The sequence below is a fragment of the Lycorma delicatula genome, chromosome 6 (genome assembly GCF_047948215.1).
Source record: "Lycorma delicatula isolate Av1 chromosome 6, ASM4794821v1, whole genome shotgun sequence".
Classification (NCBI taxonomy): domain Eukaryota; kingdom Metazoa; phylum Arthropoda; class Insecta; order Hemiptera; family Fulgoridae; genus Lycorma; species Lycorma delicatula.
In genome coordinates this window covers 12,299,079-12,317,352 of record NC_134460.1, presented here as the reverse complement: position 1 = coordinate 12,317,352, position 18,274 = coordinate 12,299,079, and the positions used below count along the sequence as shown (strand labels likewise).

General features: G+C 27.4%; 1 protein-coding gene across 2 annotated transcripts in view; it reads right to left on the bottom strand.

Moving 5' to 3' along the window:
* Msp300 (Muscle-specific protein 300 kDa) overlaps positions 1–18,274 on the bottom strand; it is a 764,465-nt gene that overhangs the window by 124,804 nt on the left and 621,387 nt on the right. For both annotated transcript variants that reach the window (XM_075369201.1, XM_075369200.1), the window contains 7 exons: positions 16,324–16,538; positions 14,819–15,003; positions 12,221–12,515; positions 10,865–11,215; positions 7,414–7,726; positions 5,785–5,955; positions 2,339–2,443 (listed from right to left, as the gene is read on the bottom strand). In XM_075369201.1, coding sequence (XP_075225316.1) covers positions 2,339–2,443; positions 5,785–5,955; positions 7,414–7,726; positions 10,865–11,215; positions 12,221–12,515; positions 14,819–15,003; positions 16,324–16,538 — 1,635 coding nt within the window. The remainder of the gene's footprint in view (positions 1–2,338; positions 2,444–5,784; positions 5,956–7,413; positions 7,727–10,864; positions 11,216–12,220; positions 12,516–14,818; positions 15,004–16,323; positions 16,539–18,274) is intronic.

The following is an 18,274-nucleotide window of genomic DNA, read 5'->3' as shown; positions in this document are numbered from 1 at the left end:
CTACACAATATCCTTCCATTCCTGTTAATCTTCTATCTTTTTTTCACCAGTGTCAAACAAACAATCTCTGAAAACCTTACTGAACATCCTATACCACGTTTTTCTTGGTTAACTTCCTTTTTGTAACTCCCATTCTTCTAACTTCAACAATATTCTTGGTTAATTCTCTTATTGAAATTCTTTATATTTGTCCTTCCAAGCCATTCTTTCAAGAATACACGGAATAATTATTTATGCATGGTGATATTTATCATTTCAGTAAATTTTTCACTTGCTCAATTCATTCATCAGTGGTGTTACCATTTTTCTAAAAAAATCCTACGTTATTTCTCTTTGTATGGTCCCTAGTTTGAAGCTTGCAAACCATAGATTTAAATATTTAGTTTACATACAAACCTATGAGCATTTTAAATTTCTATCACAATTTTATATTTTAAGCATTTTTTTTTGAACATTTAAAATTTCATTTTTTAAATTGTTGCTTAGTTTGTTTTAAATACAGTAAACTATTCAGATAACAATTTTTGCATGAATTTCTCTCGTCAATCCGCCAAATTCTAGAACAGTCTTTTGCTTTCTATATCGGTTGAAAAACAACAGATCTGGTTGATATTACCTACCAGGTCTCTTGGAAATGATCTGTAAAATTAGTGTGACATATGTTTTGTTCAGTGTAACACAAGAAAAAGATAAGCTGGGTGAATCATTCAATTCCTGCAGCTTATTTTCTCTTTTATTCAACTGAAAAATATAGTAAAATATTAAAATAAAAAATGGATTAAAGACAACACTGGAAAATAATAGATATAATTAATAACTGGTATAGGTAATGAATGTGAAACCCAAACTTGCGTTCTAGATAGACAAGAAAGTATTCATTAAAAATGTGGAAAATAATATTAACAAACAAATTTTTAAACTTGTATCTAATGCAAAATTTTTACAAGCTCAGAATATCAAGATGTTAGATGAAATTTTTTAAGTGAAAACTTTGCAGTGGGAAAAAATTCTAAAATTTCAATAAAACTTAGATTTATTTATTATTTAATAATTACTATATTCTTTCTAATAATAAACAAAATCCTACTAACAATAATAAGGTAAAAAATAAAATTAACATGATAACAAATGTGAGAACATAAAAATCAAGTGAACAATATTTTATATACATAATATGCAGCTTTTATTGTTATACAACACACCTTAAAAGATTTTGCTGTACGTGTAATACTATACCATAGTATATTGTAAGATTATACTATAATATAATAGACCAATAATAAAATCTTGTTTCACATATACTCCATATAAAATTATAATTTTATTTAATTTAACAACAAAGACAGAAAAAATTGACACTTACTTTGATTTATAAAATCCTGGTACTTTAATTAAATAAAATTCATAATTTTATACATTTATAAAAATGTCACCTTCAATATGTTCTATAAAAAAAATTAACTCACCAAGTAAATAAAAGAACCTCTAGAGTAACTAAATGCAAATCATCAGCTGGTACAATTAATGTACCTGGAGGTCAGTTTATTATTATTAATATTGATAATCGATAAAATAGTGCAGCTACAATGTTCAAATTATTAAAAAACAATAGTTTATATTTATTACACAGATATCTATGTAATTATGTATCTATGTAACTTTGTAGAATAAATCAGACATTACAATGTTGTTTAATGTGATTGCTATTCCCAAATGGATCTCCAATTGCATGGTGGAATTAATCTGAGCAGAAACCATTGACACAACGCATCTGCAGAGGCCATTACCAATCTATAAGAAGCTTGTCCACTATCATTATTGCTGATATGGGGCATATTGGATGATCAATGTTTTTTATTCAAAATGACAATGTGCCAATGAGATCCATAAAATTATTATTTATAGAAATAACATAGGAGTGACAGCACAATGAGATATAGTACTGAAAATTAGAAAGGAGTGGACACATACATGTAATAGAGGAAAGAGTGATACTCAATTATGACTGATGAATTTATTCAAAAAGCTGAACAAACAGGCTGAGGTTCCATAAGTTCTGTGCAAGGTGAATATTGAAATGACTGACTCATATGCATATAATTTAAATAATGACCATGGACTTGAATGTAGTACTAGTGTTGAATTCACAGTGAAACAAATATTAGTTCACTTTTGCAGTTGTCAGAAAAAAAATTAAAACAAAAAAAAATATATATACGTAAATGGATTTTAAAATATATAAAAAAAAAAATACAAATAGAAAATTTAAATGCTTAACAGAATTATTGTTATTACTAACAATAATTCAACTGAGTACCAAAAATATGTTATCATTTACCTGTTCACACAAATTATCCATATTGATAATGATTCCTTTACTCTGCAGCCTTTGAAGTAATTTTCTAAAGCGCTCTGCAGCTTCCTCATTGCCTTCTTTAACACTCTGTTTTTTAAAAGCATATATAAGACAAGACATCACATGCAGAAAAAAAACACAAACTCAAATGATAAAATAAATGAAAACCAAAACAAAACAAAATAAAAATAAATGCGTAAATAAATTTTAATAAACAAGTGTTCCCAAGATTTAAGAGGGTTTACAAAAGTGTTTAGGAAAACATTTCCTTGTTATAGAATATATAGCAAGAAATAAAACCTATTAAATTTTCAGATTTGAATTATATTTCATAAATAAATTAACACTCTTAATAACCGTCATGGAAAACAATATTTTTATAAGAACCATACGATTGCTATAGTGGAATTACTCCTACGTTAATTGCCTGTTTGCAGCACTTTAAAAATTAAAAATAAACTTCTTTACATTTCATAGTATCAAGGACTAATCAAAGCCATATTTCTAAGTTACATTCTACAGTTAATTAAAAATTAATTTTTTAAAAGAAGATAATGTTTAAAACAATATTATCAAGAACTTCAGAATGAAATACTGATTTTCATTTACAGAACATATCAATCAGTACCAATTATATAAAGTAATTCTGTAAAAAATAATATGAATAAATATATAATACTGTATATTTGTAAAAATATATGAATATCTATATAAACAATATATCATACTGTTTCTTGTTAAAAATAATACAATCAAGTACACAGAAAATCCTAATATCTTTAGTTAATATAATAAATTTAGCACACAACACAGTTCCAGATTCCTAAAAATTAAGCAAGTATATTACTTATGAGCCATAAAATTAAAATTAATTAAACTTTCATTTTAAAATTAGTTAATAAACATTTCTAACACAAAAATGTAATATTTATTTGAATATAATTCTCATCTGAAAAAATTTCATAAACTGATAAATAGTCATTGTGTATACATATATCTACAAAAAAATAATATTTTGGGAAATCTTGTTAAAAAAATAAAATAAAAAATGAAATGTATAGTAGCAGAAGCAATAAAATTTTGGAGAAAATATATTAAACTAACATTAAACAGTGTTTGAACTGAGAAATGCATATGAAGAACTTTGAAAGAAAAAACAATTTAAGCGAAGATAATTTTATACATTACTACTCAATTTTATTAAAATTATTAATTAGTAAACATCCAGAATTTGTAAGTTGTTAGCAGAAATCACTGTGATCCACAATGTACATATAATGGATTTTTTATTTACTGACTGCAACTACCTAAACTTTTCAGAATTAAACTCTCAATAAAATTACAAAAATTTTTAATAACTTGCTCTATACTTTTCAGTTATACTTTATTCAAATTATTATCATACGTACTGCCCGCCAAAAATTACTTGTGTATATATATATATATATATATATTTTTTAAAAGCAATTCTTTAATAACCATACTCCTTTGTACCAATACAAATTATTTTATATTTAATAGATAAACCTTAAGCACAGAACAACTGAAATAGTATGACTTACCTTATTTTATTACACAAACATAAGCGCTTTCGCAAACTTAATTCGCATCATAAACTTAAACATCGTTAACGCATCATTAACATAAAATTATAAGTGAATAAGTAGTATGTTATCATGGAATGCAAGTTTATGATGTTTTTGTAATATATATATGTATGCAGCTGATGATGCGAATCAAGTTCGAGAAAATGCTTCTGTTTGTATAATGAAATAAGGTAAGTCATCGTATTTCAATTGTTCTGTGGTTAGAGTTGATCTATTAAATATAAAATGATATATATAAGTGATGACAAAATGTTTGTCAAATTCAAAACCACAAAATTCCTGTACCAAGTTTTGCCATTTCTGGGATGTTTGCAAAAGTAATGGTGGAGTATTATATTGTCATCCGACCTTAGTAACTGTGCAAAATTTCATCAATCGGCAATGTCGGGAAGTATGTTGAATTAAGGATGTAAGATTTAAGGACAAATATGAAAAAAAAAAATTGTGAGTGAAAGAAAAGCAGCAAAAATGTAATTACTTTTCATTGTTATTCATCAGTTTCCGAAATTAAGAAAATAAATCAATAAAAAAAAAATGTTAAAGTTTTTTTGTTAAAATGAAACAAGTGCTCATGTTCAAAATTTAAACAAATGTAGGAAACAATATTCAATAAAAGTATTATGGACTTTATTTTTATTATAAAGGTTTTTTTTTTAATATATAGATCATTAAAACCAGAAACAACATCCTAAACAAACACAAATCTTTCAAAAACAAGATCCATAAATAAAAAATGTATAAATTTTAATTATAAGATTCTTTTTGTTTAATTTTAAATATATAATAATAATAATTATAAATAACTCTTTTTCAAAACACATGAAGAATGTTCATCAAAGGTACCAGTCAGAGCAAATTAACAACACCTTCTCCTGTGGATTCCCTGATAATGCTGTTGTTAATGACACATTCAGCACTAATGGTTTTCTGTACTGTCTTAAACCATTAATAACAGAACCATCAGTAACTTGACTGGAAAAGATGCTTGCTAATTAACTTCAGGAGGTTCGTTGACCAACAATTTTCATGTAATTTAAAAGAAAAGTTGTTTATAAATTTTTATCATTTTTAAAATACCGCATGTCATATGATCAGTGAAAAACTGAATATTTACTTATATAGAAAGGTATAAATTTTATTAGATGAAAGTAATTAAATTTTACCAGGCCTTAAATTATTTGTCTGCTTATATATTTCTTAAAGTAGATGTGAAAAAACCAAATGAAAAAAATAATTATAATAACAAATAAGCAGGGCCCACATAGAAAAGTTTGAGATATAATTTAGTAATCTATCAGGAATATTAAAATTTAAAGGTCAAATTACTATACTTATTGTTTCTTCTCTTTGTAAATTATTTATGAAATTATACAAACGATTTCAATATGAACCTTCTACAATATTTTTCAAAGAGGTAATTACAATGATGTAATGAAATACACAATTTCATACCCATTTAATAATTCTACAATTCATAAAACATAAAATACTCAGTAAAATATCAATATATTAATCTGAATTCATATTGGCAGCTGACAACTAATTAAAGAAGAATTAAAAAATAAATTTAAATGCAGCATATAAAATACTGTATAATGTATTGTATTTTAGATGATTAATACAAAAGCAATGACAACAAATGAAGAAAGAAATAAAGAAAGAAAGAAAAGCAAAATTTTCATACAAAATAAACTTAATAAAAATATTTTAAAAAAATAAGCATTATAAAAAAGCTTAAACAAATTTATAAGCTACATTTAGATAAAAATTGTCTTAAATGGACATGCAAATCTTCACAGGTAAGTTATCGATTTACTTTACCTGATCGATTAGATCTTCTAATCTAATTCTAACAGCAATTTCACGATCTGGAATGGGTGCAGAAGCTTCCTGAGGGCTGCTTGGACGAGAAATACAAGCTGCTGCTGCTTCACATGCTTGAACTGCAACTGCTAAACGAGATTTTTCTCCTTGCAATTTGTTATGCAAAACCTATAACACAGTAAAATATATGTTAAAGTATAACCATAACAATAAAGTGTTATCAGCTAATTAAACACACACTTTATTAGTACTTAGGGCTTAAACTTGTTTTATCAGGTTTACATAGTAATAATAGATACCACAACTTTACAATATCTTAACCAAATAGCCACAATAATTAAATAACAGTTATTAATTTTAGTAGTACTTTAGTCAAGTAAATTAACTAAAATACTGAGAAAATAACTTGAGCAACAGAAAATTAAAAATATTACCTTCATCATTAAATTTTATCTATTCATATACAGCATCTATTAATAAAATGCATTTTATCACAAAAATTTATCAGTAAACATGAAATAAGAATAAAGGTGTAGTGGGAAAGTTAATATTTCTAATCTTTTTTTTTGTATTTTGTGAAATGAAGTAAAAAGAATTCCACTACTTAATGATAAAACTGAAAGATTTATCTATAATATTTCTTCTGCTCTCTTTAATATAAGGGTATTTTTGAGAAATTAATCTTATAGAAAACTGATTTGAAATAAAGAATGATTAAAGAATTATGTGAAAAAAAATGTAATTAAGAAATCAAAAAGTTATAGGAATGAAAAAAATTGAAATTATCTAAAAAACATATAAATTCTAAATATCATAAAAATAAAAAAATATAAAATCTAAAAAAAATTATAAAAATATATAAATATTATAAAAACCTGTATAAAAAGTTATTCTACAAATATCATACAATCTGGAAAATATTTCAGCACAAAAGTCAACAAGGAAAATATCCAAAATACAAAGTAATAGAAAAATTACAATCAGAGAATTTTAAATAAATTAATATGCGCAACATTTTAAATTATTAATATACATCATAATAACATTAGAATGTTATATTAATATTAATATAACATATAATATACATAACATGTATTAATATTATACAGCAAAAATAAAATTCCTGCTTCTCAAGATTGCAATAAAAATGCTATGTAATATTTTATCATTTCTTATGAAAATAAATTTTGAAAAAATTGGAAATGCAGTATTAAAAAATATACTATTAAAATGTATACTAAAAATATATTTCCATGTACTAAGAATGTAAATATCAGTAAAAAATATCATGCCTATCTTCTTTTACTACCATGACCATTCAAGATCTTCAGCTATCATGCTAGACACCAAATTCATTATAATGACTTTATTGACATCCTGTATAAAGCCTATACTAAAATGAAACCCTGAGTTATTTTTCAGGGCAAGCAGCCGAACAGGTTGTTATAATACCCTAAAAATAATAGAATGCCTCACAGTACAATAACTACTGAGAATGATTTTTTATAATTGATTTACTTGTTACATTACACTGTTGTTACTATACCACAAAATACTTTTTACAGTTCTTTTAAAATTTACTTTTTATTTTCTTAAACTTAAGTAAGAAAATAAAAGAACACTTACTCTAGTTGCTTCTAATTGTTGCTGTACTTGTTGTAAATGAACAGCAGGTTCAACATCTTGAGACATCTGTTTCTCGTATTCATCAAGATTAGTCATTATACTTTCAAGTGTATCTTCATACTCTTGGAACTTAGCAAGTGATTCATCAAGTCGTGATTTTATTTGTCTAGCAGTATGTAATAAAGAATTATAACTCTCCTGTACATTACTCAATTGATGCTCAATGGCTGTTTGGATTCCAGGTGTTGTAGACATGTATCTTTCAATTTGGCTTCGTCCTTTAGCTTTTAAATCATCTAATGTTGATTGATACCTGAAATAAAGGTAGTAATTAAAATTAAATAGTTAAAAATGGACATAAAAATCAAGATTAGATTGAAAGAATTACATTAAGAAACAAGCCTTCAGTTATTTAGAAACTCAATAAAGGCAGACATACTGCAGCCTCAATATTAAGAGTATCATACAAATATCAGGTACAACTTTAACCATAAAAAGAAAGAAAGCAAAAATAATATTCTTTCAAAATATAAAGGAAATCAACAATGCCAGATTCTCTCGTTCACAACATATCAGATCACCCAACCTCACATAAACTAACTACTTTTATAATGATCTGCTAACTAGTCAATGTGCATATAGCTTGAAAAAAAATGTACATATAGACTGCATAAAAAACTCAACATTTTAAATCCAGTAAAACTAAACCAGGTATAACAACACTATGATACAAAATAAATTTTAAAAAAAATATATCCTACTACCATAATATAAAAAGTCTCATAGAAAATAGTTAACACATTTTTAAGATCAAGATACAATGTGGTTTTCGGAGTGATAAAACAAAACAAAATAACCTTCACCCGGAACACAATTGCCAAACAAATACAATGCCTTGAAATATATAAACTGAATTCCTGTTACTGCTAAATGTTCTGCATTCATCAAACAGAATGCCACTTCAAAGATACAGTGAAAATTTAAACGACTTTATAGAATCAACATACGCCAATCATTCACAGATGCAAACCACAAACCCATCATATTTGAAAATAATCTTGACGTTCTAAAAATTCACAAAAATGGACCACACCTTAATACAGTTGAGCATTATAAAATTACTGCTGTAATTATTACAGTGAAATACATAAATAAATTTAAAAAAACCAACAAAGATATACTAAATTAACATTTTGGCTGGTACTGAATTGTACTGGTTACATATATCCTGTATGAACATTTAACAGTGAGGTGTCCTATTCTCCCCTCGATTCCCCTTCTATGTGGCAGGTGTATTTTTCATCTACTCCCTTCATTTATTTTCTTATGTCATACCGAGTAATTCTCAAGATTAAATTCTGCTGTTACAAGAATTAAATTCATGCCTAGGTGAACGATAGACCTAGGTGAACGATAGAACTCTTGGCATGTAAGTTGGCACCAAAAACTACTAGCATTCAGTAAACATTTCGCATGGTACTAGGCTGACTGAAAACAGTGTCAGTTTAATATAGACGATTTTTACGTATAATACATACAAAATTTAGACAAAATTTTCATACAAAATTTCTGTATGTATTTACAAAAATACATACAATGTTATTTAATTATAACTAGTGTCCCAATTAATATTATTTTCAAGTATTTTAAATAATTATTTTTTCTACTCACTTTATTGATGTAGCTCACAAATTCTGAAGTCACTGTGGTCGGTAGATTCTATCTGATTCTGGATTCATATTTATCACAAAATTGTCGACGTGCACATCATATTGATGTTCACCTTCAATGTATATATTTTCAGCATTGACAACATGCTCATAGACATTGCTCCATTCAGCTTCAGACACTTCATGAAATTCCTCTTCAGCTAACTTAAGAATATCTGACATGTTAAAAGTTGTATTTCTTTTAGCTACTTGCCCTTTCACTTGACTCCAAATCATTTCAATGACATTTAAGTCAGGGTGATAAGGTGGCAACCATAGAACTGTGTGACCATAATTTTCAAAAATGTCATTTAATAGAAATTTCTTATGATTTACTTTGTGTAATTTTATAATATCATATAAGTCAGTCTTCATCGTAACAGAAGAACAGTTAATTAATTATTTGGCTAACCATTTTATCATATCGTTTTTTAAAGAGTTAGAATTTGGCTGTTTAAAAGCCAAATTCTACTTCTTTTTGCAGCCAACTGTTTTCTTTAAGCTTTTTTACGATACTAGCTTTTTTTTATGCTTTACTAGATTTTTCAACTAGCTTTATTACTTTAATAGCTTTTTTACTGTTTACTTTTAGCACGTTCTTTTAGAACATTGTGATACAATGCATGCATTATCTACTATAATGACAGGTCGAGGTGACAAGTTGGGACTACACTTCTCCTGTAACCGTTTCATGTACTTTTCAAAATCCATCACTCTGTGATAATCTCCCTTCTTATTTAACGCATATATAAGTAAAGCATTGTTAATAATTCTTTATTACAGCCGGCATGAGCAATTATTAATAGTGAGCATTTGGATACTGGTGTTTTCATTCCCTCTTGAAGGTCTGTTGTGTCTAAGCACGATTTTGGTGTCGCATGACTACTGTGAATGTAAGTTCCATCTGTGTATACAACTGGTCTTCCTTCTTTGTGAAACAGGGAAATGTGCCATAGAAATTTCATTCTTTGCATTTTAATATCAGGTCACTCTATCAGTATTTTCTGGTTGTCTTCTGTTTTATTCCATCTAAATCCAATTTTACATAAAATTCCCCTTAAATTTCTTTCACTCTCTTTGAAATTAATTTCATGAACTTTGAGCATAATTCTCTTCACAGTAGCAACACATTTTTCAGTTACATAAAATTTATTTATTAAATGCCCCAATCCAAATGACAAACGAATCTACTTGCACACAGGACTGGGGTGATTAAACATTTTCTCGGTGAAACAAACACAGATGGCTTCTCAGTTTCATCTGATTTCCTTTCTGCTATAATTCTTTGCACCGTTTGTTTTGATACTTTTGTCGCCTGAACAACTGTATTCAGCACTTCACTTTTACTCATTATTCCAGTTCCGGCATTGTTATATAAAAAGAATTGTATAAACATTTTATACAATTTCCCTCCCTGACTATGAACTACTGTACTGTACTTCTAACTTGGGTAGTATTTTAAACAAAAATAACTGTATTGAAATAATAAAAATTTAAATAACTGAATTTATCACATAGCTTTAAATGAAAAAAACACAACAAATAGTAAAAATAAATCACTAACATCTATCAAACATATATCTATCATATATCAGGAAAAAACATTTTCCTATTATGTAATTAATTTAATTACAAACCAAAAGAAGGAAATATTGCAATAGTAATGAAAAGATGAATGAATATAAACAATTAAAACAAAACAGAATAAATTATCCATGAAAAGAGATGACAATTTGAATTACCTCTGAATTTCTCCAAGTAAAGCATCATGTTGGACGATTTGCTCTTGTGTTTGCTCCCTATTAGTAATGTATAAAGAATTATGAGCCATAAGCTGAAATGAAATTTGTAAAAGCCATTTTTCTGTTTCTTGTAATGAATTCTGATAAGATGAATGTTCTTGGATTTCTTTTTCAACAGAATCTCTTCTTCTTTGGCTTTCCTTGTTTAATTGCTCCCATTCTCTTTCTAGAATGTTTGTTTCATTCTGTACATCGCTTCTTCCAGCGCATTTTGCAAGTTCACTGCTTTCTTGCAACAAATGATCAAGGTCACCTCTGTGTGCTTGGATGTCATCATGAAGATGTTTGTATCTGAAATATTTTTTATGACATTTAATTCATTTGGTTAAAAAATTAATATTTTTAAATCTAGAAACTTGTTTAAAAACCTAATAATGTGTACTTATTTCATTTTTTAAATGAAACAAACAATGAATGAATATTTCTACACTACGGTACCATTTAAGAAAAATTACAAAAATTATGCACTAAAAAAAATAAGTTTTTATCAGACAAACTTTCGAGAAATGCATAAGTCATTAAACCAATTAAGATTATACAGTGCAATCATGCTATAGTAAAGAAATAAGAAAAAATGTTTAATATAAATATATGAAATTTTTAATTTTAGGAATAGCGAGCAAGAGACACCTGACTACAGATACTTCAGCAATTATTTTGACTTTTTTTACAACCTACAGATAAGTATCAGTTCTACAGCCAAAACATCACACCCCACTGAGCTCCTAAAGAAACAGCACTCTCCTATCAGCTACAAGAACATGTTACAGAAGATGCTGTAGATAGTGCTACAGGAAGAGCTAGAGTAGATACATACAACTAAGGCTGACACAATTCTTCTTGTGTTTATTCACGGAACAAGTTTTTTTTAATTATTTTAATGGATCAAAACCAAGCAGATTTTATAAATATATTACTTAAAAAAATATAATACATATACAAATTTATTTTACATTTGACTAATAGTCTAGATATTTTACAAATCATAGTCGAAATCACCAAACAACATAAACAATAAATTCCTTTTTATCCATATAAATCTAAAATAAATAGTTATTAAATTGACTGAAAAAATATGCATATGACAAGTTTAAATTTACCCAGAGATAAATAGACCTAGCTTTATGTGAATTAGTTTAAACACAAAGTAAATGTGGAATATAATATTTCTGTCACATAAATAAGCAGAAAATTTAATGTGATAAGCTTACATACATCAAATTCACATATTATTTTTTTAAATATTTATGTATCAATTTATTGTACTTGCACAACATCAAATCTTTGACAAACTACCTTTCAAGAAGAGTTTTCATCTCTCCGAGTTCAGCTTTGGAATCTTGTTTTTCATAAACTTTCTTTTCCATATCTTTGAGCCAACTTTCAAATCTATTTCTAGCATCATAGAAATCTTCCCAACGAGCAAGTAAGGCTTTTAACTGAGCCGTAACTGAATTTAGATCCATAGTCAGTTGATCCCAGCTATTGCGTAGTTCTGCCATTGATTCACGCAATGTCTCTTGTTGGTCACTTGGTGTTGTATTTACTGCTTTAGTGAATACCTCTTGCATGCCTGCCATTAGGTGTTGGCCTGTATAAAATGTTATAATATCATAAATAATACATAAATTAATGCATTTCAGAAACAATTTATAACTTATTTAAAAACTAACATTTAATTCCATAATATAATAATTTAATTTTTACACAAAACAAGACCAACAATTTTTCACGACAAATTAATGAAATTACTTCAAATAAATTTTTATAATTTAGACAATCTTTTGAATCGATTCTATGACTTCAGAGACAGCTAGCCCTGCTATTTTGCATCATGGTTTCAACTGAAATATTGATGGTAAGTGTTTGAAGATACATGTTTGGTAATGTGTCAAAGGTTCAATATAAAAGAACGGGATCCATTAACATTTGTAAATGCATCTTTGAATATTTTATAATGTTGAGGTGTAAAATGTAGGTGTTCTTTGGATTTGTATAGATTATCTATATTTTATTTCAGGTCTATTTCTGATTTCTTTCTATGAGGTGATCTGCAAATGTTACTGTAGAAGACTTGTCTAATACAAAACATTCTGCAGTTAGCACATCTTTATACAATCCTAGCGAAATGTGTTTCTTAAATACATTCTATGTGTATTGATCTAAAAATTACTCTGGAAAATAAGTACAAAATTGCTAATTTTAAGTGAAAGGTTTATTAAACAGTTAGTTTTAAAATATTTGAATACCTTTCGGTAGTAATTATTTAACCTCAAGTTTCGCAATGGATTAAAATGCTAGAAAAAATGAATTCAAATCATGGAATGATTTTTTTATTGAGCCAAAAAAAAAGTAGTGAAATAGAATGGAATCAAATGTTTGGTGGGGATACAACGTGGAAATTAAATACAATGGAAATGAAACTAAGTTATTTTTCAAATTAGTGCCATCAAAAGTATTGGCTATATATGGTGAAAAAGTGTTAATTAATTTTTTTTGTTCTTTCTGCTAACAAATATGATTAAAATAGTGATATTTAAATATTTCACAACATTAATATGAAATAGAACCTCTTTTTAAGGGGGAACTGAATCAAAGAGGAAATCTTTTTGTACATCCCAGTGGTTTCTTCTTTAGAAAAGTTTTTATTGCATTCTAAAACTTCACATTTTAAAATTTGTTTTTTGTGATTGTAAGGCCAGTCAACTTACTTGATAATTATATTAGCATCCTGCTGTAAATCTGAATTTACCATATATTTTGTTTATGTTTAATAAGAATTCATATTATCATGTATTGCCATGTACAATAAGTTGGTATTATCACTGTGCCTGTACCTATACCAATGTTCATATTCATTCCTAATACCCAAACAGAAATATTTTTACAATACATACAACAGATATTCATACTTATGAAAAATAAATATGACTATTAAATAATGAAAGAAACGAATTTAATGATGAATCTAACAATAATTTAATGATGTAATGAATTTAACGAGAGGGCTTACTGTTATTCACTAAAGTTACCATCACATGTTACACAAATAAATAATTACAATAATCTAGTAAAAATGGCTTCTTTTGGGTTGTAATCTGAAATCAAATGCCTACTCTTTTACACTGGTAAGTATGGTTACACCTGTAATAGAACATGTCAAAAATATTTTGTTGAATCTAATGAGCTTTTAAAGTTTGTAAAAAATGTTCCTGGGCAAATTAATGCAAAAATCAGAGATTTACATGATGGGTATTTTTAATAGACTTAAGTCCAAAAGACTATCAAAGCATTAACAAAAATTCAACTTAATGTAAAAAAACATTACAATCAGATATGGCATCATTCTAAATCTAAAATGAAAAATAACTAGTTCATGGAAAATTCAAGAATCAATGTTAATAGCTTAGTTCATTACTTGATTTTCTACTGAGCTTTCTATCAATTATGGTCGATAAAAATCCTATGCGCATAATTTTAACATCAGATTTTGATAATGCCTAAAACTTAACACATATTTAAAATTAATTTTTAGAAAAAATTACTTTACAGCCTGGATAAGATAGTAAACTGCATTCCGTACATGTTGGTTTGGCAATATCTGAAACATCTCAGGGAAAAACACACTGGAGACTGAAAATATAATGTAAGGGAAAATGCGATCAGCCAAATATATTTTTAATAAACCAATTATCATAAGTATCAAAGTTAAAGGATCCTGCATACAGTTTCAGCACATTTTAATGAAATTTATTAATGAATAAAAATTGTAGCAGTTGGTGTCACTTAAAATTTATGTTTATTCAAAATAATGAAGTAATAATAATACATAAGAAGTGGAATAGAAATTCGGTAACTAATGGACTATTTCCTAACTTCAGATAATAAACAAACCTTCAGTCATACGTGTAGCAACAAGTTTAATTGTTTCTAATTTATCTTTAGTCCATGCTAAATCACCAGCACCAATGCAATCCTTAACTGTTCCATGTGCTCGTTGTAACCAACGTTCATACTCTTCTTTAGCATTAATGAATTCAGTATGATCAGAGAGATTCTTCTCTACACATGACACCAATCTATTAAAGAAGAAAAATAAGAATAATGAAGTACTACGTAACCAAAATATTAAATACATTAAAAATAAATACATATACAATTACAAATTATAAACTTACTAATATTTAAAGTAAAAGACTAAAATCTAAAATATTGAAATATATTTACAGTAAATTCCACCTCCTGCCAAGCTTAGCTCATCCTATACAGCATTTAAGATAAATTAAATCCAACTTTAACCATTCAAATGTTTTCTTTCCTGTAATATATACTGTTAAGAGATTTTTTTATATCACTTGGTAAATAAAAAACCTTTCAAATAAATGCAATATATATATATAAAAAGAAAAATTATAAATGTATCATGAAAAAAAATGTTACAAATAAATATTACTCATTAAAGTTACAAAAAAAACTTAACTGATATGCAGGGGAGGATGGATTGCTGGACTGGTCATTGGGTTCTCGCTATCTATGATTCCAGTGTTGCACACTGCAATATGGGATAGTGTGATAATATATTGTATGTAATGCAATGAGATAGGGTCATCCCCTCCACTATTCTACAAGCAGTGTCCAGAAAGTAATTTACATTTTGTAGAAAATAACAACTGCTGTTGGAAAAAAATTTATTACATAGAGTTTAAAAATAAATCTTTAAACTAACTTTGTATATAGTTGCCAATTGAAATGAGATGTTAAGATATATGGATGAGTTTTTGAATCCCTCCATCAAAAAATTCTACTGTTTGATTTTTCAGCCACTTACCTTCCTGGAGTCCCTTATCATCAAAGCACTTAGGTACTAACCAGTTTTTCACATGAGGAAACAAATAGTAACTGCTCAGCACCAGATCTGGGCTGTAAGCAGGATGATGGAAAAATCAAATGAAATTACATTGCAATTTGTATTGTTCTGAAAGAAGTTTTGGATCATGTCGAGTGCAAAACTTATGGTAACCCAACTTTTTCATCAAATGTTCAGAATCTGAAATGAAAGCTCTGTGATTGTAAAATATTGATTAGCACAAGTCTTTTCATGAACTTTAACTACTAGTTTGTCAAAACCTCAGAACAATAGGCCGGCTGTATCATTTTTCATTGTGAAAATATGAGCAGCCATTTTTAATCATTATACACCATGCCTCAGTACATCTTCACTGATATCTTTTTTTTTAAACATCACACAGTTACTGATAAATCTCATATCATAGCAGCATATTTTAAACACTTGTTAATATACATTAAAAAATTGAATAATAATTATGTTTTCTCAAATAACAATCATACCCTGGAAAGAGATATTTAAAGCAATTATTATAAATGGATAAGTATTTTACCCTTGAACAGCAGTTAATAGGGCAGTGTATGCACTTTGAAGCTGTACAGTTTCATCTCGCACCCATGAGCAAGCACTAAGTTCCATCAAGGTTTCACATCGATCACTTAACTCTTCAACATTAACTTTTTGAGCAATAACTTCTTGTAATAGACCATGGCACCGCTGTAGATCTTCAGGTTTCTTGGTCTCCCCATCACCAGCTTCTGCTTCAACCTAAATAAAGTAACAGGAATGAATTCAAAACATTAAATCTGTTAAACATTAATAAATTATAAATATATTTTTGTATGGCAAATAAAAATGACTGGGTGTTCAGAAATAATAATTACACCTTCAAACCATAAGTGTAAAAAGTTTTGGATTATGAAAAATTATGCATTATGAAGGTTCTTGTTTTTTAGTGTTACTTTACTCTTTAGTCATTTTTATATATTGTATTTCAAAATATTATAGTTAATATACATTAAAAAATCATCATATTGATTTTGTAACAAACAGATTTTGTAATCTGTAAACAAAAAGCTGAACAGAAATCTAAAATACTTAGTACAGCAGTTAAAACTCTTCATAAAAGGAAGCATTTATGGGAAACCTTTAGTAAATAGGTACTAATAACCTATTAAACAAATTCATTAAGTATTTAAAAAATACTACAAAAAATAAATGATGAGTCTAATATTTAATAGACTCATATATTTATTTAATAGAATATAATAACAAGTTTATTGAATTTATCTAATTATTAATAAATCATTGTAAACAGATTGAAAGAAAGACTTTTTTGAATTATATACATGAGTTTCATAAAACAGTATTTTAACAGCTATAAATAAAATTCCTACAGTAATAAAATATATAAAGCAATTAACTGGACAGTTTAGCAAACAGTATAAATGAAATTACAGTTACAAATTTATTTTTTTATTATATTTGTAATTATATGATTCATTGTATGTATAGAAATAATTCTGTTACTTAAACCTTCTGAAATATAAAATATTTTTAACTATAATGTCTTTGCAAAGTACAAGTGGGCCCTGGCAAACAGCCTTAACTTCCACTCCAATAGTTTCCATAATATTGATCTTTTATGAAAACCTTCTATACCAGAAGGAAGCAATTATAAACTCTAATAACTGAAACATCATTTAATAATAACGTCACCATGGTTAAACAAGGCTGGGAGCAGTTTTCTCTTTGTGCAGGTACAAACTACGCATATTTAAAAGCTGATAGCCGTAGCAGGTGATATTTTAAGTTATGCTAAATTTTTTAATTATGCACAAATTTTATTAAGTCTTTTTTAAGTCAACAGATTTTTAACTTATTATAGTTTATCTTAACAGTCCATCTTGTTCAGTCTCAAGTAAATGAACTGTTGATATTGCTGTTAGTTGAGCCCTGGTGGCAAAAGAATACTGGTAAATTATATTATCTCAGACCTAATTAAAATGAACTACAACTAATTCTGAACCAAACAATAATTAATAATGAATCTAGTAACTATTTTTGCCTGATCTATATGTTAACTTGATTTCCCCGACACTTGATTATCCTCTTTCTCACCATCTCTAATTTCATTATTTTTTCACTAAACAAGTAAATTCAGAATAGCATTATACATGATACTGGGTTCATTTGTAACACCCCTACTGGTATCCCTGGTGACAACAAAGCAGTCACTTCATTATTGGGACTGGCAACTTGCCCATGGGTTTATCCGACACTGTTCTGAAATCAGGTGGTTAAAAAGGCTCAATTACTGGCTGGGATGCCTACGGTATGGTATATAAGTTCCCCTCTAGTTCACCTTCTACAACAGACAATCTACTGAACAGTATCCATTGAATTTTCTAATGGTTAATTCAACAGTAACAATTAATGCCACTTAAATGAAAATTGAGACAGAGCATAAAAAATACTGCAAGTCATCTGAAGATGGAGAGTTA